This window comes from Anolis carolinensis, chromosome 4, assembly GCF_035594765.1.
Source record: "Anolis carolinensis isolate JA03-04 chromosome 4, rAnoCar3.1.pri, whole genome shotgun sequence".
NCBI lineage: Eukaryota > Metazoa > Chordata > Lepidosauria > Squamata > Dactyloidae > Anolis > Anolis carolinensis.
The window spans coordinates 187,984,105-188,008,345 of NC_085844.1; the positions used below are offsets into that span (position 1 = coordinate 187,984,105).

The window sequence follows — 24,241 nt, forward strand, 5'->3', positions numbered from 1 at the left end:
TAAAATAAAGGGCAGAAATTTTAAGTTTCAGGTTTAATGCAATTTATTTTTTGATATTTCCAGTGCAATTTCAAATTACTGAGATAGTTATCTTATCAATAATAAATATAAGGTAATTGCCAATTCTAATACAGTATTATTATCTACTTTGATTAGTCAAATGTGTTCACCGTTGCAGTCAGATAATGTTGTATATCTGATCATTTTTACTAAAAATATCTTGGACTGAACCAAACATCTAGGAGAATATTTCTTTCATTGTTATCAGAACGTGCACAAACAGAGATACGTAATATAACTCTCATGGAATAAAGAACCACGTTGCCTCTCAGGAAATTATGGAGGGGTGCACTCATCCCACACTCATTGCAAAAAATAACACACACTCCCCTGTGCCCACAAAAACCCTTTGGTGGTGGTGGTGGTTTTCAATAGAATGTGACCAAAAAGTTTTGTTCCAGGTCACTTTCTCTCAGGAAAAAATAGCTAGGGAGGATGTAAAAAGATTGTCTTCAATGGAGGTGGGAAATAAACCATAGTAGCTACATAAATAGCCCTAGGGAGGACATTCACATGCAGCCTGTGCTCTATCTTTTTCTTGCCCCTGCAATTCTGTGATGACTATATTCTGTATATATTTTGAAAAACCCTCTATTTATTTAACACTTGTGAAAAATCAAATTTAAAATTGAAATGTTCTAAGTTCTGTTTGCCTTCTTTTATATTGCAGAACAAAGTCCAGTTCTTTGAAAAACGTGTCAGCAATTACCTCCACAATGTCAAAGCACAGGAGGAACGTGTATCAGCTGTAACCTTTGCTCTGGGATTTCTAGGCTCAAATGCAGCAAAAAGAGCTCTTGAAAATCCAAGGGAAGGAGTACAAACTGCTGGTAATGGCTCAATAGGTGAGAGAAGGAAAGAATGCTTTCATTTTAGAAGGCAGGGAGAGAGGGAAGAAAGCCTAGTGACTCCTCTTATTTTTGCTTCTCTTTCTCGCATCTATCACAATGTAATTCTTTTGTGATGTGTATGACCACATTAGCAGGTTACATACCATTGTTCACAGCTGTCTTGGATGCAAGTTTATCTTACCAACCTTTTTGATGCACATGAAACACAATACACGAAGATATGCATGGCCAAGATACCTAGAATTGGCATGACCAAAGCATACTATTGAGGTTGTTTTAACTTTTTTTAAAAAAATCATTGTACAGTAAATGCACAGATTCTTGTCTGGCAGATTATTGTTATTATTATGTTTATGTTTATTTATTTTCCACTTTTTCTCTCCATACGGAGACTCAAACTGGCTCACAATTAAAAGCACTGTAATATAACTTAAATATACAATATACAAGTATTCAAACAGTATTAATAATCATTAAAAGCATATAAAATCACAGCAGCTCCTGATGACCTTAAAACCTTCTTCTTTAAAAGCCTGCCTGAATAAAAAACCTTTTGACAGATATAATGGTAGCACTGAAAAATGTTGGAATTTGGGAAACTTATTAGAAGATCCATATTCATTTCATAGTCTACTGCCATATCCAACCAACCTAAAATATTCTGAACAAGAGCAGATAAATACTACCCAGTCTTTCTCATTTTAATGAGGAAACAAGAGGTTCTGTGTAATTATCTTAAGCCTAAAACATGTAAGATTGGCAATTTTAAGCCGGGGAGGGGAAGGGGGAGGGGGAGTGTTCTTACACACCAAATTAGCCATGCTCAAATCTTTACACATAATGTAGTGTAATGCAATTTTATTTCCTATATATATGTTGTATATGTTGCTATGGTATTGTGAATTAAAAACAAAAAAAGGTAAAGGAGTTATTACATATTGAAACCCCTTTGAGATTTTTTGTCAGACCTCACAACTTCTGAAGATGCCTGCCATAGATGTGGGCAAAACGTCAGGAGAAAATGCTTCTGGAACATGGCCATACAGCCCGAAAAACTCACAGCAACCCACTATTTCTAACTTTCCTGTTTAAGGATCACTCTCTAGCTTTACTATAAAAATAATTATAATTGCATATTAATTGTGCCATAAAGTGATCATCTGCTACAAATCAGGTATTACTCATTATATGTTGTAAAATAGAGCAATATGTCTTACATATGTATGCAGGGATTTACATTTCTTCTTTACTCATTTTAGTAATCCAAACAAATCTTATCAATGAAGAATCAATTTCTGAAAACAAAGCAGTCATTTTGGAAGCTCAAGAAGACCAAATGACTATATATCCCAAAGCGGTAACTGACAATGCCAACAAAGGTATGCTGTTACTCAGTACTCATGATTCATCTTATGGAATCCTGGGGTTTGCAGTTTTGTGGGGTAGTACACCCTCCTTTGCTCTCTTACCCTTCCTCCCTCCCTCACTTACTCACCAGGCTGGGTCCTGGTAGCAACAGTGGCAGCACCAGGACCTGGCCTAGTGAGTGAGTAAATGAGCAAGGGAGGGAAGGCCTTTGCTGCCCTTCTTCACTCACCTACCCTCCCTCACTCACTCACTCATGAGGATGGGTCCCGTCAGCGACGGCGGCACACCAAGACCTGGCCTGGTGAGTGAGTGAATGAGCGAGGGAGGGAGGGCCTTTACCACCTTCCTTCGCTCTCCCGCCCTCTCTCCCTCCCTTGCTCATTCACTCACTCACCAGGCTGAGTCCTGGCAGTGACGGCAGCAGCACCAGGACCCGGCCTGTTGAGTAAGTGAGTGAGAGAGCGATGGAGGGAGGGCCTTTCCACTGTCCTTCGCTCGCCTGCCTGCCCTCCCTCGCTGACTCACTCACGAGACTGGGTCCCAGCAGTGATGGCGGCAGTGGTGGCAGAACCAGGACCCGGCCTGGTGAGTGAGAGAGCGAGGGAGGGCAGCCCTGGGCATCGGATAATACGGTGTGTCGGATGAGTGGAAGTCGGATATGTGGGACTCTACTGTATGTGTTTTCTAGCCACTCTCCCTCGCTATAATCCACATCATTCTGGATTTTATAGCAAGTGTAGATGAGGCCAAAAGTAAATGTGGATATCTCTACCATGTTGCTTTAGTTACTAAGATATAACCCGTGTTTTGAAATAATATTTGTCTTTTTTTCTGTCCCTAAACTTTCCACAGGCCCTGTCGCTGTGGCTTTTATATCATACAGTGGGCTGGGATCATTTCAAGCAGAAGGGATTTTCTTGCAGAATGACCCTCTGCCGAACAATGAAGTGCTGGAAAACATTCATGTGAACTCCAGGGTAGTCAGTGCTTCCACCAGCAATTTGATGAGGAACATTTTCAGCCCTGTCAACCTCACTTTTCAGCACCTTGAGGTGTGTAAATAGAGTCTGTAGTGGAGTTCTGGGAAATGTCAAATCAAGGAATTGTCAAATCCGGTAGAGAACCTGAATGACAAGGATTTAGAACTGGATAGCTGTCCTTAGCTGAACTCACTTTTGTGATCCAAGCTTTATTCTCTGCCAGTCAGAGCCTCAATAGACACAGACTGGTTGAGGATTGGGGATGCACCTTTCATTTGTTTCCTATTAATATTAATTAAGTAGCTCCTAATTAGAGCCACTGTGATGTAGCGATTTTATTTGTAGACTATGCCTCTGGAGAGGGTTGAATCCTTGCTTGGTCATGGAAATCCACCGAGTGACTTGAGCAAGTCACACTCTCTCAGCCTCAGAGGAATGCAAAGGCAAAGTCCCTCTGAACAAAACTTGCCAAGGAAATTCCAGGATAGTGTTGCCTTTGAGTTTTCACAAGTTAGAAACAACTTGAGAGCACACAACAATAGCAATATCCTAATCTGAAAATTGAGGGCCAGTGTGACATAGTGTTTTGAGTCTTAAATTATGACATTGGGAAGCCAAAGTTTAAATTCACACTCAGCCATGGGTGGCCTTCAGCCTCGGAGAAAGGCACAGGCAAACCCCTTTTGAACTGATACTGCCAAGACGAAACTAGCTTCAGCTTAAGCTTACTATAAGATGGAAATATTTTGAAAGCACACAACAACAGTGACAGTTTGAATATTAGTAGAAAGACTATGCACATGGACTTTATACTTTTCTCCTTCAATTATTCTCTTCTTTACAGGATAATAAAGATCTACAGGAACAAGTTATTTGTGTCCATTGGGATTCTGCAAGAGGGACTGGCACCTGGTCCTCTGCGGGATGCCATTATCTATATTCTAACGCCACTCATACAGAGTGCAGCTGTCAGTATCTGTCCAATTTTGCTGTGCTGATGGCCACTACTCCTATTCAGGTATGTGAGATTTAGATTAAAAAGGCCTTGGTCCTCCAGTTGTAGAAAACAAGGACAGTTCAAACTGTTGATATCCATTTATTATTATCTTTCATATTATTTCATTCACCTCCCCCTCCATTTTTGTATCAAAGTGCAAAAGTAACTCAGTAGTGGGGAAAGGAGGGGACAGAGGCAAAGTGCTGCAGTACCTCCTAGCTTGTGTATCTCATTTAAAACGCCTGACATCTTGACTACATTCTTATGTTGCCCTATGAAACTTTGGAGGGTAGGAACTTTTTGATGTAAGATGTGACTAATGGTGATTAATATAGTTCATATGGTTTGATATAGTTCATATGGTTAAAAGTATGAGTGCATGAAATGTGAAAAATATCATTAGGCTTACCTAACTTCCTTTAGTTTCCCTCAAAATTATTTGGATTTGGTTTCTAAAGTTGAATTCTTGCATTCACATTGAATTTTGCTTGAAGGGAAAACCAAGGGTACTTTGGATCTCCAAAACCTGAGTAAATATGTAAACAATGCTCACACATTTTGCCTTCAGAAGACTCGAGGCATTCTGAAAGTTTACATGTGATAACTCAGGATTTAGTCCTGTCATTCATTTCATATTGCATCTAATGTAAATATGAAAGTGCTTATGTATTTTTAACATTTCAATATATAGCTGAGCATTTTATTTCCAACCATAGGACATATGATGCCAATGGACTACAGCAGGCCTGCACAACTTATCAGTAGTGAGGGGCCAAAATTAAAATAGGTTAAGCCTTTTTGTGCCACAGATAGTCATTTAGCAATTCACTCAGGGTTTGCAAGAGGTGTCTTTCCCTCAAAACAAGAAGCAAAGTGAATTATCTTCGATTTCCCCACTTCCCTTCAGTGTGGTGGTAGATTACAGTACTTTTCTGAAATCAAGAAAAAATGCCTCAGGTCTTGCCTCCACTGTTCTTTATTTCTCTTTGCCTTTGGGTTGCCTCTGTCATCTCTTCCTCTTGTGGAGAGAGAAACCGCCAACTCCATGCCGTTTGTTTCCTTTGCTTGTGAGAGAGAAATTTAAATTCACCATGAAAATCCTGCAACAAGTTTCTCCCTCATAAACAAGGGAAGTGAAAAGTGAAGAGTTGGCCCTTTTTTGCCTCTGGAGGAAGATGAAACTTTAGAGGCCACCCAGAGGCAAATGAAGAGGAAATGCAGTGCAGTCAAGTTACTTTGGTAACTTAGGTGGATAGAGAAAGGAAACAAGTAAAAGGAGGAATGGCGGATTCTGATTGCTGCACTGCCTTAGCGCTACATGTGACCTCTCTCTCTAAGAGTTTATGGCAGGCATGGGCAAACTTTGGCCTTCCAGGTGTTTTGGACTTCAACTCCCACAATTCCTAACAGCCAGTAGGTTTTTAGGAATTGTGGAAGTTGAAGTCCAAAACACCTGGAGAGCCAAAGTTTGCCCATGTCTAATCTAAGGCTTAGACTCTAAGCCTCTGTGGGCTGCACCAATGCCTTGTAAGGGCCACATCTGGCTCCCGGACCACATGTTATTCAAGCCTGGGCTAGAGAGATTTAAAACAGCTAAGGATCTGTTCCTCTATATATAGGACAAATCAAGTAGACTAGTGCTACTGAAATCTGATAGGGGCACCAGCAGCTCCCCCCCCCCCCCCCCACACACACACACCAGTGTGCCACTGACTGGCATGATATATGCCCGCTGGTTACAATAGTTTCTTTCTTTTCTCGAATCTCTCTACGGACTAACAATAGATGGATCATGAACAAGCACTGGGCTGCACACTCCAACTATGAGTAGCACTGAGCTAGATAAAGTGTAAAATAACTTGCTCATCAAAGACCATTTTGTGTTCTAAAAAGACCTGTTCTGTATTACAGGGAAGTCGAATACTCTACATTATTACGTACATCGGATTGATCTCCTCAGTCATCTGCCTCTTCCTGTCTGTTGTCACATTTCTCATTTGCCATTCCATCCAGAACAACAACACATTCATTCACATACAGCTAAGCATGTGTCTTTTCTTGGCTGATCTCCTCTTCCTAATTGGAATACAGAAAACAGATAAAAAGGTATTTCAGCACCTCTTGGGAGAAGGCGGTTGGTACTAGGTCCATCAGAGAGTTCTCATGCTTCTAAGGTCCAATTATCATTACAGCCCCTGTTAGGCTTGGTTCTTATTAGTGATCCAAGGAATTCAATTTTGGCTGCAAACCCAGTTTTTGTCTAAAATACTCTCTCCCTGTCAAGGACAGAACGCCACAAGGTTCAAAATAACAGAGTTTATTTAATTACAGAACTCAAAAATGCCCGTAAAAACACAAGGGCCAGGCAATTTTAGCCTTTAGGAGCAAAAAAGGGACAAGGAAAAAACGTACAAAAGATAAACCGGATTAAACCGAAGTTTAATCCGGGTAAAAACAAACTGCTTGCTTCAGCCTGAGGGTAAACAAAACAAAAGCCGAGGAACAAAAGAATGCAACTAATTGGCAGCAGATTCCTCTCTGCTGCCAACACGGTGCTTAGAGGAACTTGCGTCGCTCCCACACACACAGCAGACAGGATTTCCAACACGAACAGATCAGCCAAGGATTGTAGCAGAAGAGTAGACCCAGTTCCTTTCCGTGGTTCAAAGCCAGAAGTAGACGTTTGTAGTTTCCAAGTCCAGAAGGGGGAAGACAAGCCGTGGTCAGTTCAATCCGAGTTTTCAAAGCAGGAGATGGCGTCCGTCAAGAAGACGACGGAAGGTCAAGCTAATAAGAGTAAGCACAGGTTTGCACAAACAAATGCCCACACAATTCCTCCCGCCGTCTGACCCTGAATTCCAAAAACAACTTACGTCTCAGCACAGGAAAACACACCAGTCTTCAGGAAAGCGTCCCACACAGATCCCAAGCGTTTGTCCAGATTACCTTGCCCAACGCAATTTGCAATTGCTCCCAAGCCCCATTTTATGCCAGTTACAAATCCTCATCACTGTCAGCTGTCCTCCTTAACCCGGGCGTTTCCTCATCACTTTCCTCATCAGAGCTGGAACACCTCTGACTACGCCCCACAGCATCTCCAGCTGTGGATCCCGTCCCATCCCTCCAGCTAAGCCATGGGTCTAGTCCTGAAAGTCCCCATTCATCTTCTATCCCATCATGACCAGTGGCACCCAATTCCTCCCTTACCCGAGTCCAATCCATCTCATCCTCCTCCGAGCTAACCAGCCCCTCCTCCATTCTCTCCGTAAACCCCTCAAAAGACTCTTCGTCAGATGGTGCTGCAAAAATGTCTCGCAGTCTTTTTCTTTCTCGCTCCTCGAGAGTATCTGACTCTCGAGGAGTCTTACGCCCATGTCTGTCAGTAACAGAGCCATGAGGCTCAATCATAACACTCCCTGTGGGGTAACGGCATTGAATTTTGTTTGACTAATCCTGATGGATATGTGACATTGGAGGGAACTGTAAGTATCTATACTATGGATATAAAAATATTCATCAATTTCTTGACTTGATTAAGAAAAGGTATTATGACCTTTGCCAAAAACGTAGGGTTTATTTATTTATTTATTTACAGCATTTATATTCCGCCCTTCTCACCCCGAAGGGGACTCAGGGCGGATCACATTACACATATAGGCAAACATTCAATGCCTTTTAACATAGAACAAACAAGACAAACATAGGCTCCGAGCGGGCCTCGAACCCATGACCTCCTGGTCAGAGTGATTCATTGTAGCTGGTTGCAGCTGGCTTGCTCTCCAGCCTGCGCCACAGCCCGGTTTCCATGATAAAATCTTTGACACAGAATATATATATATATCACAAAATTAACTGGGTTTGCAAAACTATGTTGTATCAAAAAGTGAATTTTCATTTTTTTTTGAAAGTCCTGAATACAATCAAATTCCCATCAAAAATATACCGGTGCATTCATTTTCACATGGAAGAATGAAAATCAAAGCTATCAACCAGAATCCTGATGAGTTGTTACAAATATGTAACCTAGAGTTATGAAATAGTTACTTTGTTCCGATTCCCCTGTAGAATTTATTTTTCTTGGTGGTTGAAGCTGGAAATTGCTCCACCACAGTGCTTTTTTGTATAACTCCAGAAGCCATTCAGAAACAACTTTTGATTCTTTTGTTTCTGATCCAGATCCTGTGCTCTGTCATAGCTGGAATCCTGCACTATCTTTTCCTGGCTTGTTTTGTGTGGATGTTCTTGGAAGGTCTGAATCTCTACTTCATTGTCAGGAATCTGAAAGTTGCCAATTACAGGGGTGCCAGAAAGCAAATGAAGATATCTATGTACTTTTGTGGCTATGGGCTCCCTGCTGTGATAGTTGCCATTGCTGCAGCAACTTTTCCTGAGGGCTATGGGACTCGTGAACTGTAAGTATGAAGCTTCTTACAACCTCATTAGATGGGAGAAGAATCGGTGGCAGGCTCCACTTTGCTGCCCCTTTAAGTACAGAGACCACTGACTTCCATTACATGATGAACTACTACTTCCACTGGGCTTTGTGCTTAAAGGGGTTTTGGAGCATGCCGCTACAGTGGCAACAAGGGAGACTTCCCATGTTGCCTTGGATCAATGATGGGGAAGCTGAACGGTTGACGCTTCCCCCGTAGGATTGCCCTGCCAGTAAGCCGGGTGATGCGAGGAATGGGATGATGGATTCCTCACACCCCCTGACAGTGGTTGCTGGATTCACCTTGAGGAGTGGTGATTCCAGTGGCCAGTGTGAAGAGGTCCTTAGTAAAAGATAGAAAATGTATCACCAGTCCTGTAAAGGTATTGGCTCAGAATGTATTGCTTGAAGCATCTGGACTGTTTTGAACTAGCAACCACCAGAACCTCTGCATTCATCAAGCTAGATTTTTGTTCCAAATACAGTGTCTAGTCTAGTACATTAATGTGTTTTAACTTTTGTGTCAGGCATTTTAATATGTGTGTGTTTTAATATATGCTGTTATGGTTGCATTTTAATATGTTTTTATATGTTAATCTGTGGATGCATTTAACTATGTTGTGCCCCACCTCAAGCTGAAAGGACAGGCGTGTAATAAATAAAAATAATTATTATAATTATAATTATTATTATTGCTTTAAAAGACTATGTCCACATGTCTTAGTAGGTTAGTATCATCTGCTTTATACTTCTGTTCTTCTTTTTCATGTCAGGAGCGACTTGAGAAACTGCAAGTCACTTCTGGTGTGAGAAAATTGGCCATCTACAAGGACATTGCCCAGGGGAAGCCCGGATGTTTTAGCATCCTTTGGGAGGCTTCTCTCATGTCCCCACATGGGGAGCTGGAGCTGACAGATGGGAGCTCACCCCACTCCCTGAATTCTAACCACCAGCGTTTTGGTCAGCAGTCCTGCCTGCACAAGGATTTAACCCATTGCGCCACTGGGGGCTCCTTCTGTTAATTTCTGATAAGGGCAAGAAATACACTCAGCTATCCACATTCACTGAAGTTAGATGGATATGACTCCCATGAAAGTGGAAAACCAAGAATGGCTATTTTTAACCTGGGAAAACACCTCTCTAGGAATTTCTAAATCTCCCAGCATGATTCTATGGTCAACTTCTGCTAGAAACTGAACACAGAATTATGTTGGATAACATAGAGATTCTTAAACTTATTTTTTTGTTTGAAATCTTGAATTCCTCCAAAATGACTGGAAGAAATTGATCGAAGAGCCTCCCTGGAGGATCTAGCAATTCCTAGAGAAAATTGTTTAAATCAAACATGTGAATCATCAAATTTGCAGAAGTCAAAACCACAAATGTGGAGGAATGACTGTACCTAGAAATATTGCTCTGCTTCAAGTCCTAGAATCTGCTGTCATTATTTTTTAAAATAGAGACTAAGTGTTCTTCCAATCTGCATTCAGAATAATTCCTGTCCTGTATTTCCACTTGACTTGCTCCATATGAAAATTAATGTAGGCCTATGTCAATTTTCATCAGTACAAATACTAGACATATACAGGCAAATGAGTTGTGCACTTTTTGTAGATTTACTGTTGAAGGTATTTCTTTCCTCTTAGCTGCTGGCTTAAATTTGAAAAAGGTTTTGTTTGGAGCTTCACGGGACCTGTCTGTGCCATAATTGTAGTGAGTATGCATTGACCCTTATTCTCAAATAGCAGCAAAGGGAAAGGGCTTTAATAGCATTCATTCTAAATTTAAAAAGAAACTATACATCCAATATAAATATTGCAGCATCAGATACATTGCATTCCTTTTGTGCTTGTCATTTTCTTTAAGCTTTACCCTTTTCGTGTTGAAAAAGATTTTTCAGAAGCAATAAGTTAATAATACAAATGAATTTCATAGGTTCCATTTTCTCCTAATCAGAGCTGCAAGTTTGCAGGGTAGGGGAGAAGATGAGAGAATCAGCTAGTCTTGCTGAATATCTTCCTGTTATATAGACTTAATGTCAGGGGAAAACCTTTACCTTTACCTTTAAGCCTTAGTGGAGATGGGGGCATTAAAATATGTAAGAGAAAATGAATTACCAAAAATGGCGCAAAAAAGCTATGCAAAATCAAATATAAAAAATACTGTGATTTCTTTCTATCCATCATGGCATATCAATGGAATCCAAAAAAGCATGAAATAAAGCCCCTAAATCTAATAGTTAGTCCCAAATAGAGCAGATCCTTTGAGACAGGGAACTAACATATGTGCTGAGTTATCAACTTTCCATTGATTAATGGGGTCTACTCTGAATGCAATTTACAATTAGATTGATATCAAGATCTTCTAATAATGCTTATTGTTCCCTGGTGGTAAACCATCTGGGGGAAAGTACCACTAAAAGCCATTCTAGATTCAAAGAAATGCACAGAGTTATTATATGTCTTGTACTTGTAAGTTCCAAGTAAAGTACATCAGTTGATCAACAAGTACTCGATAAGTCAATGTTTGTAAGTTTAATTGATTCAATGGATTTCATTGATTGATTAATATTATTGAGTTAATGACCTATTCTAGCAAATGTCTCCAAAATGTTAGTGCTTTCTGATGATTTCGCACTTATTTGTTATGAAACCATTAAGACTTACAAAGAAAAAAAGTATCCAATACCCACCTAAGTCTTATTATCAATATATGATCATGAGAATAAAAGAAAGGAGGTATTATTATTATTATTATTATTATTATTATTATTTTGTAATTCATTAAAAATACAAACTAAAATTACTCCAGCACCTACCTTAGTCTTATTTTCAGTATAGGAGCATGAAAATAAAAGAAATGAGGTGGTATTATTGTTGTTGTTGTTGTTCTTATTTTGCTGAATTGAAGACTAGAACAAGAGGAAGAGAAAAACAAATTGACATATACAGCATTCTATTTTTATACTGAACGATTATGCCAATAATACTAGAAAATCTGTGAAGTTGGTCCTTGCCTTTCTGCATGATGAAGAATCTCTCACCCCACAAAAGTTGGATCAGGTTAATAGCTTATTCCATAATTTCAACTGGAATATGTTTTATCATTTCTTTAAATTGGTTTTTTATTCTTTAGATCAACTTGGTACTTCTCTGCCTGATTCTGATAAATTTGCATCAAAAAGTTGCATCTCTCAATAAAGAAGTATCCACCTTCAGAAATACCAGGTAAGATGAACCACAAAACAGGATGTGCAAAAATATAAGTGGCCAGTTGCTACTGGAGTTTTTTAAATAGCTAAACAATGGCTGGCATCAAGGTGGTTGAAACATTTAGAGTTTTTTCACTCCTACAACTTAGCTCTAGAAAATTTTGAATAATAGTTAGAAGATAAATCACAGAATAATCTGAGGGCCTTTCTACACATGCTGTAAAACCCAAAAAATTGAAGACAATTTGTAGTGAATTCTGTACAAAACCACCCTCAAACTGTGGACGTATAATTTCAAAGATTATTGTCGAACAAGAAGTAGTCTTATATTGGATCAAACATAGACTCTACTTTCCTGTAGTACTGATAGCCACTCCATTGTTTTTCTTTGTTGTAGGGCACTGATACTTAAGGCTTTGGCCCACGTGTTCATCCTGGGTGTGTCATGGTGCCTAGGTCTCTTTCTGTATGGTCCACTGGCTACTGTTATGGCTTGCCTGTTCACAATCACCAACAGTGTTCAGGGGGTCTTCATCTTTCTTGTTCACTGCTTGTTCAACAAAAAGGTGATGTATGAAATATGAGAAAGCTGCATTTAAAGCAGGAATATGCATTATAACATGAGGTTATAATTTACAACATAAGATGGAGAGAAATTGCCAAGGTAGACTCCATAGCTTTTGATATGCCCCTGATGAAAAGAAAGCATTGTCCCATGAGGGAGACTTGATATGGATTAAATAATAAATAAATATCCCAAGTCATTTACTCAGAAGAAACAGAAGGTGTATCACATTATAGAACCAATGCAGTTTTATGCCACTTTAATTGTCATGGCCCAATGCTATGGAATCACGGAATTTGTAGTTTTACAAGATCATTAGCCGTTTCTATTGAAGGGTGTTGGTGCCTCACCAAACTCTTTAACATCTTTATTAACGACTTAGACGAAGGGTTAGAAGGCACGAGCATCAAGTTTGCAGATGACACCAAATTGGGAGGGATAGCCAACACTCCAGAAGACAGGAGCAGAATTCAAAACGATCTTGACAGACTAGAGAGATGGGCCGAAACTTACAAAATGAAGTTCAAAAGGGATAAATGCAAGATACTTCATTTCAGCAGAAAAAATGGAATGCAAAGATACAGAATGGGGGACGCCTGGCTAGACAGCAGTACATATGAAAAAGATCTTGGAGTCCTTGTGGACAACAAGTTAAACATGAGCCAGCAATGTGATGCGGCTGCTAAGAAAGCCAATGGGATTTTGGCCTGCATCAATAGGGGTATAGCATCTAGATCCAGGGAAGTCATGCTACCTCTCTATTCTGCCTTGGTCAGACCACACTTGGAATACTGTGTCCAATTCTGGGCACCGCAGTTGAAGGGAGATGTTGACAAGCTGGAAAGCATCCAGAGGAGGACAACTAAATGATTAAGGGTCTGGAGAACAAGCCCTATGAGGAGAGTGTTATGGTTGAGCCTTCGGGCTCCGGTAATAGAAGAGCTTAAAGAGCTGGGCATGTTTAGCCTGCAGAAGAGAAGGCTAAGAGGAGACATGATAGCCATGTACAAATATGTGAGGGGAAGTCATAGGGAGGAGAGAGCAAGCTTATTTTCTGCTGCCCTGAAGACTAGGATGCGGAACAATGGCTTCAAACTACAGGAGAGGAGATTCCACCTGAACATCAGGAAGAACTTCCTCACTGTGAGAGCTGTTCAGCAATGGAACTCTCTACCCCGGAGTGTGGTGGAGGCTTCTTCTTTGGAGGCTTTTAAATAGAGAGTGGATGGCCATCTGTTGGGGAATGTGATATTCCTGCTTCTCAGCAGTGAGTTGGACTGGATGGCCCATGAGGTCTCTTCCAACTCTATGATTCTGTGATTCAATACAATGTGGACTGGAAAAATGTTACACTAACATTTAGGCAAGAGAGGCATATATACAAGAAAGTAGGTTCAGTGGTAGAAGAGAGATAACTTTTATTGGTGATTTTATATTTTGGATCTTCAGGTAAGAGAAACATACCTACGCTGGATTTGCTGTAGCAGAAATATCAAGCTTCCTGTTTCTGAAATGACTTTGCCATCTGTTCCTGTTTCCAATCCTACGGTAAACCAGTTGCATGTTGCATTTTTTTAAATCAAATCTCCAATGTCAGTTCCTAATACTGATGTTGTCCAGTATTTTTAAGATATATGTGTCCAAAGCACTTTTTAAGAGTGAGATTTACCGGTACTTCATGTTTGAAAATCATAGCACAAATGCCATCTTTATACAGACTGCACACAGGAGGAGATAGACTGGCACAGTCAGAAAGGGTGATCATAATACACTGACTTGTACTTTTGTGTGTGTTTGGAGTCATCTTCTCCCCTTTCTGATTTAGCAATGAAATTATGATCAGAATAACCAAAATCTTTCCCAACTACCTTGTAAGCAGCGCAACCTTTCTAATATACCCATTTCCTTGTTGTTAGCAAACAAAAAGGCCAGCAGAATTGTGGCTAGCTATTTTCCTGTATAATCTGCAAGGATGTATTCTGCAGGAATATGCCGGTGACTCCTATAGATGCTGTTGCAAGACATCCCACTACAGGAAAATATCTGGACATTTTCTCACTGATCCCTCTGATCTTTGATAACAAGAAAATTGCCATTTTGTGGAGTGATCTCTTCTGCTTACAAGTGATACCATTTTAGTACCATCAGAAAAGATAGCTACAGAGACATAGATTGTGACGGCGCGAGTGGCGCCATCTATATGTTGGAACTATAAGTTTCAAGATTTGAATTGTTGAATCATGCCTGATTTTGCCCTTGCCCTGTAAATGTAGTTGGATTGGTTATTTATATCTGTCAATCAATGTTGTTTGTACCTGTTACATTGCTCACTCAGCAAAACTGTTTGGCTCCACCTCTTCCTGGAGTAGGACTGTGTTTCCTCCTTTTCATTCCATCAGCAAGTCCTCTATCGGATGGACGTGAAAGAGAGGCTTGGCTCAAAAAGCCCTTCAAAAGTTACCTCTCAGCACCAATTCTGAGGTTCTTACCCTTGGGACTCACACTTCATGTTCAGGGCCATCCTGAACAACGTTGAGGAGTCTCAAGCGCCTTCACATCAGTCCTTTGGCAACAGAGGAAGACTCTTGTCTTCAGATATAGGTCATTGGACTGAGGCTGAGTTTGCTCCGGCATTCACAGCCAGAGAAAGAGGGATCTGGACAAGCTTCATGGACTTAAACAATCAAAGACTGTAATGTATATTTTCTTTTACCCCCTTTGTGAAGAATAAACCCAGTTTTTGAGTTATCTACAGTGTTTTGGTCCTTGGGAGTTCCAGTTTCCCTAAAGGAGGGCAAGAAGCAATCCCCTGGGGAAAGATGTCACGTCCATGCCTCTTTCACTAAGAGTACAGCCCCAGGCGCGACGGCACAGTGCTGAGAGGACCCTTCTTTTCCAGCAGTGCTGAGAGGACCCTTCTTTTCCAGCAGTGCTGAGAGAAGCCTTCTTTTCCAGAAGTACTGAGAGAGGAGCCTTCTTTTCCAGAACTGCTGAAAGAAGCCTTCCAGAAGTGCTAAGAAGGGGAAAGAAGGAGTGGAAGGGCCTTGAATTTGCCAAGCCCATAGTCTCCTAAAGATAAAGAAGTCAAAAGAAGCCTGCCTTTGCCTCCAGAGGGAAGCCCAGCCTTCACAAAATTGAGACATTTGCAAGCTTTCCCGCTCTTTTTGCATCTCAAGCCACCAGCAAATTGCTACATTCAGCTCTTGCAGCTGCAGCAAGTTCAAGCCTTCTGCAAAGTTGATACATTTTGCTAGTTTTCCCGCCCTTTTTGCATCTGAAGCAAGCCTTTGCAAAATTGAAACATTGGCTAGGTTTCCCGCCTTTTCTGTTTATCAAGCAAGCCAGCAAATCGCTACATTCAGCTCTTGCAGCTGCACAAGATCAAGCCTTTTGCAAAGTAGATACATTTCGCCAGAAGTCAGCCTTTGCAGACCAACCAAGCCTCTTCCAGAAACCAGTTTGCAAAGCAATAAATTCCAACCTTCTGCAGTTCCTGCCATTTCTTCAAAGCCTGCTGCAAGTTTATGAAAGCCCAAGCTTAACTTCTCAGTTAAGCAGCTGTTTTAATTGTCTTGTTTAAAGTATTGCATTGCCCTTTTGTGTGCCTTTAATTGTATAGTTATATAGTATTGCATTTTGTACTGTTTGAAACTTGGGATAAGTTTCCTTTTGAATTACAGAATGTCAAGTCATAGCAATGAGATTTTGCAAACAAGGGTCAAATCCCCCCGCCCAGTCAGAGAAAGGCACCCCACAGAGAAAACAATGCTCTGCCTTTTGCAGCAGGAAGGCCAGCTTAGGCAGAGGTTTAACAAAGCTTGGCAAAACCTGCCAACCATAGCTGATGCAATAAAGGCATCCTTTTGCCCAAAGGAAAAGGAAATTCTTAGGCAAGAATTTGTAAAGGCCTTCAATAATGGGAGTGCTATTGCAGAAGAAATAATCTATGTACTGAACAAAATTAACACTCCAGAGTCTTTAGATAGGGCTAAGGAAATTTCTTTTAGCCTACAAGAAGAGAGGAGGCGCTACAGCACGGTTCTATCTGAACCAGAGCCAAGTTCCTTATTCAAAGGTGCAGAAGAAAGGGTTCAAGGCTCCCCATGTGTAAGCCTTAGATCTAGTCTGCTCAAGATTCCATCTAATGATGCTAGCCATAAATCCAAGCATTCATCTAGGCATAGCAGTTCCTCCCAATCCATACATTCATTCATCAGTACTTCTTCCAAAGCAGCCCACTACAACAGAGAGGCTGTCCGTTTGAAAATTAGAAAAGAGGTTTTAGAAGCACAGGCGTCTGCAGAAATGGCTAAGCAAGACTTTTCCTTCAATGAAGAGGAACTCCTCCTTCAACAGGCTAAAACCAAGCAGAAACTGCTTCTAGCACAGGCCAGGGCCCAGAGAGAAATAGAGCTTGCAATGGCTGAAGCCAAGCAAGATGAGCTGCAACGGGATCTAGATCTGCTTCAAGTAAAAAGAGACACAGCACAAAAGATAGTCAGAGCTAACGTTCTAGCCAAAGCCCTATCACAGGAACTAACCCAAGAAAACCTTAGTTTCCTGCCAACACAAGAGCCTACAGCAAAGGTTTCAGCACATCTGCAACTGGAATCACCTGTAGTGCAGAGTCATATCTCCTTTCGCCACCTTGAAGATCGCTCACCTGTTCCAGTGTTCGCAACTTCAAGGCCAGCCCATTCCTCAGAAGTACAGCAAAGCACGGCCGGGAGAGTGCCATCATCTCTGTCAGAGTCCATCCCTCTACTTAGGCCTCAGAGATACCACCTGTCTACTTGGGAACGAAAGGATGACGTCTTTCAACAACATCCAGATGTCCATTCAGATTGGCAAGGCATGGCCGGGAGTGAACCACCACATTCATCCCTGCATACCAAGTCAATTCTCCCATCGCTGAAGATGAAGGCTTCAGAGGTGGTGCCTGCCAGCAATCTGCTGAACCCAGCATCGCCTACCATCGAGACAAGATGTGTTCAACCGAAGAACATTGACTTCGTCGGGCCACATCACACTCCTCAGATGTACCCTTACACACTGGAGTCTCAATTGGGTTCTCTCTTGAGAAATCCAAGAAGAGACATCAGAGACAAAGGCGTCCAGAAATTCACTGACCGACCGGATGACTACCTTCTGTGGAAAATCACCTTCATGAGGGCCATTCGAGATTTCAAGCTAGAAGCAGATGAAGAACTGTCCCTTCTTATGGCGTGGCTTGAACCCAGCTCAGCCGAGCAAGTAAAAAGACTTTATGCTGCTCATGTAGCAGACCCCCAAAGAGCTTTGTCCACAGCGTGGTCTCGCTTGGACCAGCGCTTCGGTGCGAGCACTGAGATAGAAGCATCCCTCATGGATCGACTCAACAGGTTCCCATCACTGAAGATGAAAGATTGCAAACAGCTTTGGGACTTTAGTGATCTTTTACTAGAGCTAGCTTCAGCCAAAGGAAATCCAGAGCTGCCAGGTTTAGCATGTCTGGACCAGCACACGTCGCAGAGTGCCATTCTCTGCAAACTTCCTTTTCCTCTTCGAGAAGCTTGGGGGAAACGGGTGTTCAAGTACAAAGAGGAGAATGCAAATGTATACCCGCCCTTCACCTTTTTGGTGGATTTCATCACTAGAGCAGCCCGTGAGAGGAATGACCCTCAAACAGGTCTTCTCGCTTTGTACCAAGACCTAAAGCCTGAAAAGACCTCCAAAGAAGACAAAGCCCAGGGCAAAGATCTTAGAAGGAACCTGAGTGTCAAGATGACAGACGCAACTCCTGCAGCTTCTTCTCAACCAGTCAGCAACAACACCATATCCTGTCCCATTCATCAAAGGCCACACAGCCTAGCTGAATGCAGAGAGTTCGCAAAGAAGCCTTACGAAGAACGACTCCAAATAGTTCAAAAGGCCAAGGTGTGCTTTAGATGCTGCGGCACCACTATTCACTTCTCCAAGGACTGCAAAGAAAAGGTTAAATGCCAACACTGCAACAGCATCAAGCATTGCTCTGCAATGCACAACTTCGATTCCCCTCAATTCAAAGCAAAGTCAAATTCTCCTGCCAAAGAAGAAACCAAAGAAGACCAAAAGCCTACAGAACCTCAGGTAGCCCTCAAGGCTCCTGCGGTTGCCTGCACCAAGCTTTGTCAAAATAGCCACAAGCCAAGGATTTGCCACCCAATCTGCCTGGCAGAGGTGTATCCAGACAAGCAGCCGTGGAATAAGAAAAGGGTCTACGTCGCCTTGGATGCCCAAAGTGACGCATCTCTTGCAACCCCAGAGTTCTTCGACATGTTCAACCTTCATACCGAGACAATAGATTACACCATATCCACTTGTTCTGGAAAGAATAAGATGAATGGCAGAGTTGCAACAAAGTTCAAAATCTCGCCTGTTGGACAAAAGGTCAGGTACGATCTTCCTGACCTTATAGAATGCAGCCTGATTCCCAGGAACAAAGAACAGATAGCCACGAAGGAGGTGGTACAAGCCCACCCTCATCTCAAAGGTATTCAAGATCTAATTCCAGCTTTGGACTTGGAAACAGACATCGTCATGCTTATTGGTGCAGATTGTCCCACACTGTTCCGTGTTAGCAACCAGATTGAAGGTCCTAAGGGATCACCCATGGCCCAGCAGTTGCCTTTAGGATGGACGGTGTTAGGCCCAGTCTGCCTGAACAAGATGTTCCAGCCTGTCACTAAAAGGCCTTCACTAATGCAAGGATGTGCCAGCCACATCTCAGTTTGCTGCCAGGGAGTAATGCCCGATTACTCTTCCATCATCGAAGTCACAGAGAGAGATGAGCAAACAGCCTTCTCTAAAAATGAACAGAAGTTCCTTGAGATGATGAACAGCCAAGTCACTCAAGTCTCTGAAGGTAATTGGATAGCACCTTTACCTTTCAAGCCGGAAAGACCATCTCTACCCAACAACAGAGATGTTGCCCTTCATCGTCTCCTGTCCTTAAGAAGAAGGATGCTAAAGGATCCGAAGGTGAAGACCCAGATCACCCAGTTTGTGGAAGACCTCTTCAGAAGCAACTACGCTGAACCAGCCAGCATGTGTGTGAAGAGAGAAGAGCAGTGGTTCCTGCCATACCACAAAGTGACTCATCCTCAGAAACCTGACGAAGTCCGTATTGTTTTTGACGCTAGTGCAGATGGCCAAGACTTATCAAGGCAAGGTTTAAATCCAGCCAAGTTTGAAAGATTTTCAAAATGGACTAGACTTCAGGCAGCCATTGCCAGGCTCATACATTACATCACTACAAAAAACAGTGGTGCAATTCAGCCCCAAGATCTTTCGAAAGCCTCAACAATCATCCTGAGATCCACTCAAAGACAGTGTTTTTCAGAAGAAATAGCTTGTTTAGAAAGAAAAGCATCCTTGCCCAAAAATAGTTGTTTAAAGGACTTGAACCCCTTCCTGGACAATGAGGGTCTCCTTAGGGTTGGAGGTAGACTAAAAAGAACAAAGATTAGATCCTGTGTTAAAAATCCTGTTATTTTGCCACAGCATAGCCACATAGCTCTGCTGTTGACACAGCATTTCCACACAAAAGTCAAACACCAAGGAAGGTCAATTACTCAGTCTGCCCTAAGAAACTATGGGTTTTGGATTGTTAGGTGCCAACGTAAAGGTTGGGGATTTGGTGTTACTTAATCAAAGATGCTCCTAGATACCAATGGGCTAAGGGTATTGTGTCAAAATTATATCCTAGCTCTGACAATAGAGTGCATAAGGCCAAGGTTAAGGTCGTCTCTAACGAAAAGGTTTCTTTGTTTGACAGGCCTATTAGCGACATGGTTGAGTTATTTTCACAAGACGTACAGTCTTAAAGTTATTAGAGTTAAAGGTATTTAACTCCATTTTGTTTAGATTTCCGAAAGTCCGGAAATCTAGGCCGGGAGTGTGACGGCGCGAGTGGCGCCATCTATATGTTGGAACTATAAGTTTCAAGATTTGAATTGTTGAATCATGCCTGATTTTGCCCTTGCCCTGTAAATGTAGTTGGATTGGTTATTTATATCTGTCAATCAATGTTGTTTGTACCTGTTACATTGCTCACTCAGCAAAACTGTTTGGCTCCACCTCTTCCTGGAGTAGGACTGTGTTTCCTCCTTTTCATTCCATCAGCAAGTCCTCTATCGGATGGACGTGAAAGAGAGGCTTGGCTCAAAAAGCCCTTCAAAAGTTACCTCTCAGCACCAATTCTGAGGTTCTTACCCTTGGGACTCACACTTCATGTTCAGGGCCAACCTGAACAACGTTGAGGAGTCTCAAGCGCCTTCACATCCGTCCTTTGGCAACAGAGGAAGACTCTTGTCTTCAGATATAGGTCATTGGACTGAGGCTGAGTTTGCTCCGGCATTCACAGCCAGAGAAAGAGGGATCTGGACAAGCTTCATGGACTTAAACAATCAAAGACTGTAATGTATATTTTCTTTTACCCCCTTTGTGAAGAATAAACCCAGTTTTTGAGTTATCTACAGTGTTTTGGTCCTTGGGAGTTCCAGTTTCCCTAAAGGAGGGCAAGAAGCAATCCCCTGGGGAAAGATCCATGCCTCTTTCACTAAGAGTACAGCCCCAGGCGCGACGGCACATAGATGTATGATACATATATATCTCCTAGTTCAGGAGTCCAGCTAATAAACCATGAAGAGATTAAAATCTCGTTTGAGTCAAGAGTTAGACACTAAAGAATTAAACTAAGCAACTAAAACCTGAAATCATAATAAAATCATTTAAGACTCATGTGGAAGTATTTTAGAGATGAGTTCTGTAACTGACAGATTGAGGCATGTGGAGTTGAAAACTGGTGTAGTTCTGATTGGATTAGAGCTTCATAATATGATCGTTTTCATTAAATATTGTCAATGTCTTACTATCTTCTGTATATATAGAGGCAGCTGATACAATTTTAAGTTACAGCCATACCGTCTCTACCACTAGAGTTCTATGTTGCAAACATTAAAGGATTTTTTTTTCTTTTGCAGAAATTTCAACAAAACAGTAGTTCAATGCAGCAACAGTCAGTGGAATGGGGGAGCGAACCTTGATGCATTTTTTCTCCATATCATTTATCTCATGCCCAAATACAACAGAGTGAAACTGGACAGACTTCAGCCATTTTTCATATATTGGCAGTACTTTTTCGTCATGCCTCACTGTGCTCTAAAGGAGATTTTGATTTCCAAGCATTCCCGATCAATAGGAGCATTTCCCCTTTAATTTAAAAATAGTGGAAAGTATATCTTCTCTTTCTCCAGCGTTGGGAATCAGGTGACCCTCCATTAATTGAATTTAACTAATAACTACTTGCTTCTCTTCAACAAAGGATATGTATAAGAGCCTAAATCCATTTACGTTACATGTGTATTTAAAGAAAATCTTATGATGGATGATGCATAGTTATGGTCAAATGAAGGGGCATGGGGCTTCTATTTTTATTTCAAAGGTCAGTCCCTTTCATTTAATGAGCAATTTAGCAACTCAGCCTGTCAGTTCTGATTTGTCCAGGGCCAACATACCGTTTGTGAGTCTACTTGGAGATATACTGTTTTCCACTCCACTCCAAATGGCTGCAATATGAACAAACATTCAAACTCACATGCCAGCATATAGCACCCATAACACCTGAACATACCGGCACCTGATTTTATCTGATTCCAAATGTTAAGCAGTCAGACTTAGTTAGCATTTGAGTGGGAGGCCACCAGGAAATGTGGGAAATCTTGGAGTAGGACAAAGGAAAACAATACCTGAAACTCTGCTAGTCACAGTTTGTAGGGCAGAGAAGAATGTACCAACAGTCTGATTCAGTACAAGCAGCTTCCTATATTCTTTGTATATTACATAAGTGACTTTTGAAGGATGTCATGGTTCAGTTTTTTAGAATGTAATAAAAGACAGAAGGGAGGAATATGGTTTCATATCAGCAAGACCAAAATGAGAGTAGTAGGGACAGTCCTGTTTTCTGCTTGCACTCTTGTTTAGATCAAAATGTGATTATGTGCTAGGAGTACCTAATTTTTTATTATTTTTCCCAATGTGGCACTATTAAGATGCTTTAGACTTGAAATCCTGTCATCTACAGCTATTGTGGTAATGGCAATAGCTTTTGCTTGAGGATAGTTAGGATTGTGGTTCAATTCATCTGAATTAGTAAGCTTGCCATATAATTCTCCCATTCTGCACAGTAAATAGTTATTGGAAGGTATAAAAATATGCTTCTGCTTTTTCATAACTTAAACTGAATCAGCTAACATCTTGTTTCATGAAAGATGAGGATATAAATCTGATTCACTCAATCACGATTCACATTGCACCAGTTCGTAGTCTCTTTCTTCTGACTACATATCCTCCCAAACCTACTTTTTAAGCAGTTTTGCCCTCTCATCTGGTGCCCAATATAGCCATTTTCATGTTACAGAAGAGTTGGAGGATGACTGTGGAGGTGTGCAGCTTTTTCCTGTTGCTGGATGTGTGAGTATAAGGTCTACAGGTCTGCCTACAGAGAAAGAACCATTAGGAGACAGCCCAAATCTGTGCAACACTTTGTCTATGCTCAAAAATTAAACCATTGTTCACTCTCTTGCTTAGGAAAACAAAGATTAGCCAAGAAAGGCTTCTTTTGGTGAAATCTTTTAGCCAGCATCTCTATTAAATTCCATTATTCACTATTAAGTTTGGTTAAACTTCCTGAGCAATTGAAATGTTGAATACCTTCACCAGACAAGGTTCTACCTCTCTGGGCAACGAGACCTGTATTTGGCCAAAAAATACATTGCAGAAAAGAAATGAAGCTGGTAGAAAACGTCACTTTTGGGACAAGAGTAATTGACTTTTAAGTGGGTACTTGTCTTTGCTAACCCATGTAACCTCATGAAGTCCAGGTGGACACTCTCTGAAAATGTTCCTTTGTTTTAGGGAAATTCTGATGTCATACTTGGGCCTGAGATGGTTTAAAATGAATTCCAAAATCATAGCAATCTGTTCTTGGGTGGCATCTACTGGAACACAGAAACTGAGCTACGGGCTCCCTTCTGGAGGGCACTTTCTAAGCTGAAATCACTCTTTTATACCTCTGAATCCATTATTTTGGCCAGAAAACCACATTAGTTTATTTTCTTTCCCAAAATCTGGGCTCTGGCATAGATTATCTTAGTTAGTTGTCTTTTTCCTGCAGTGCCCCAGTCAAAAGGGACCCCTTGCTTCTCACAAGTCTAATGGTACCAAGAAGTGGTCATCATTCAACTTCTTCAATCTATCTTTTGGGAAGAACTTTCCCTGCACATTGTAGTCCTAAAAACTGCTCTTTCTCTGGTATTTGTTAGGGAATATATTACGTTGTCCTCATTTTTGAACCTCTTTTTCTCATCTCACTTTCAGTAACAGTTCCTACAGCACCAAGCTATTGTTAATTCCAAACACTCACAACTTGGTTAGCGTGCTATTTCACATCATTTTGTCATTTGCGAAGCTGTACCATAATATTTCCTATTCTCCAATGCAACATATATATATAGATTACTATATGATCAATGAATTTCCCCCTTTTAGAGAGCTCTGTGTGAGTATGACTTATCTGCTTTACTTGAAAAGTAACATGATCCCTGATAGGCATATATACTCAAAGTATATATGATTTGGTTCACATGTTCTGAGGGCAGTCCTGGTAACAGAGGTGGGTGCATCCCTGCTCATACTCCAGCTCTTCACCAATGTGGAAACGGCTTTGTTGTGTGTGTGCGTGTGCGCATGCATGCACT

General features: G+C 41.3%; 1 protein-coding gene across 1 annotated transcript; it reads left to right on the plus strand.

Annotated features, from left to right (window-relative positions):
* Positions 1-643: 643 nt before the first annotated feature.
* Positions 644-23,637, plus strand: LOC103278676 (adhesion G protein-coupled receptor E3; the record flags this gene model as incomplete). Its single annotated transcript, XM_062979770.1, has 11 exons — positions 644-905; positions 2,171-2,290; positions 3,132-3,331; positions 4,104-4,277; positions 6,168-6,362; positions 8,433-8,668; positions 10,335-10,401; positions 11,824-11,915; positions 12,297-12,465; positions 13,914-14,012; positions 21,467-23,637. Coding segments are annotated over 11 exons (1,677 nt in total), but the record flags the coding sequence as incomplete, so codon positions are not given.
* Positions 23,638-24,241: the final 604 nt, after the last annotated feature.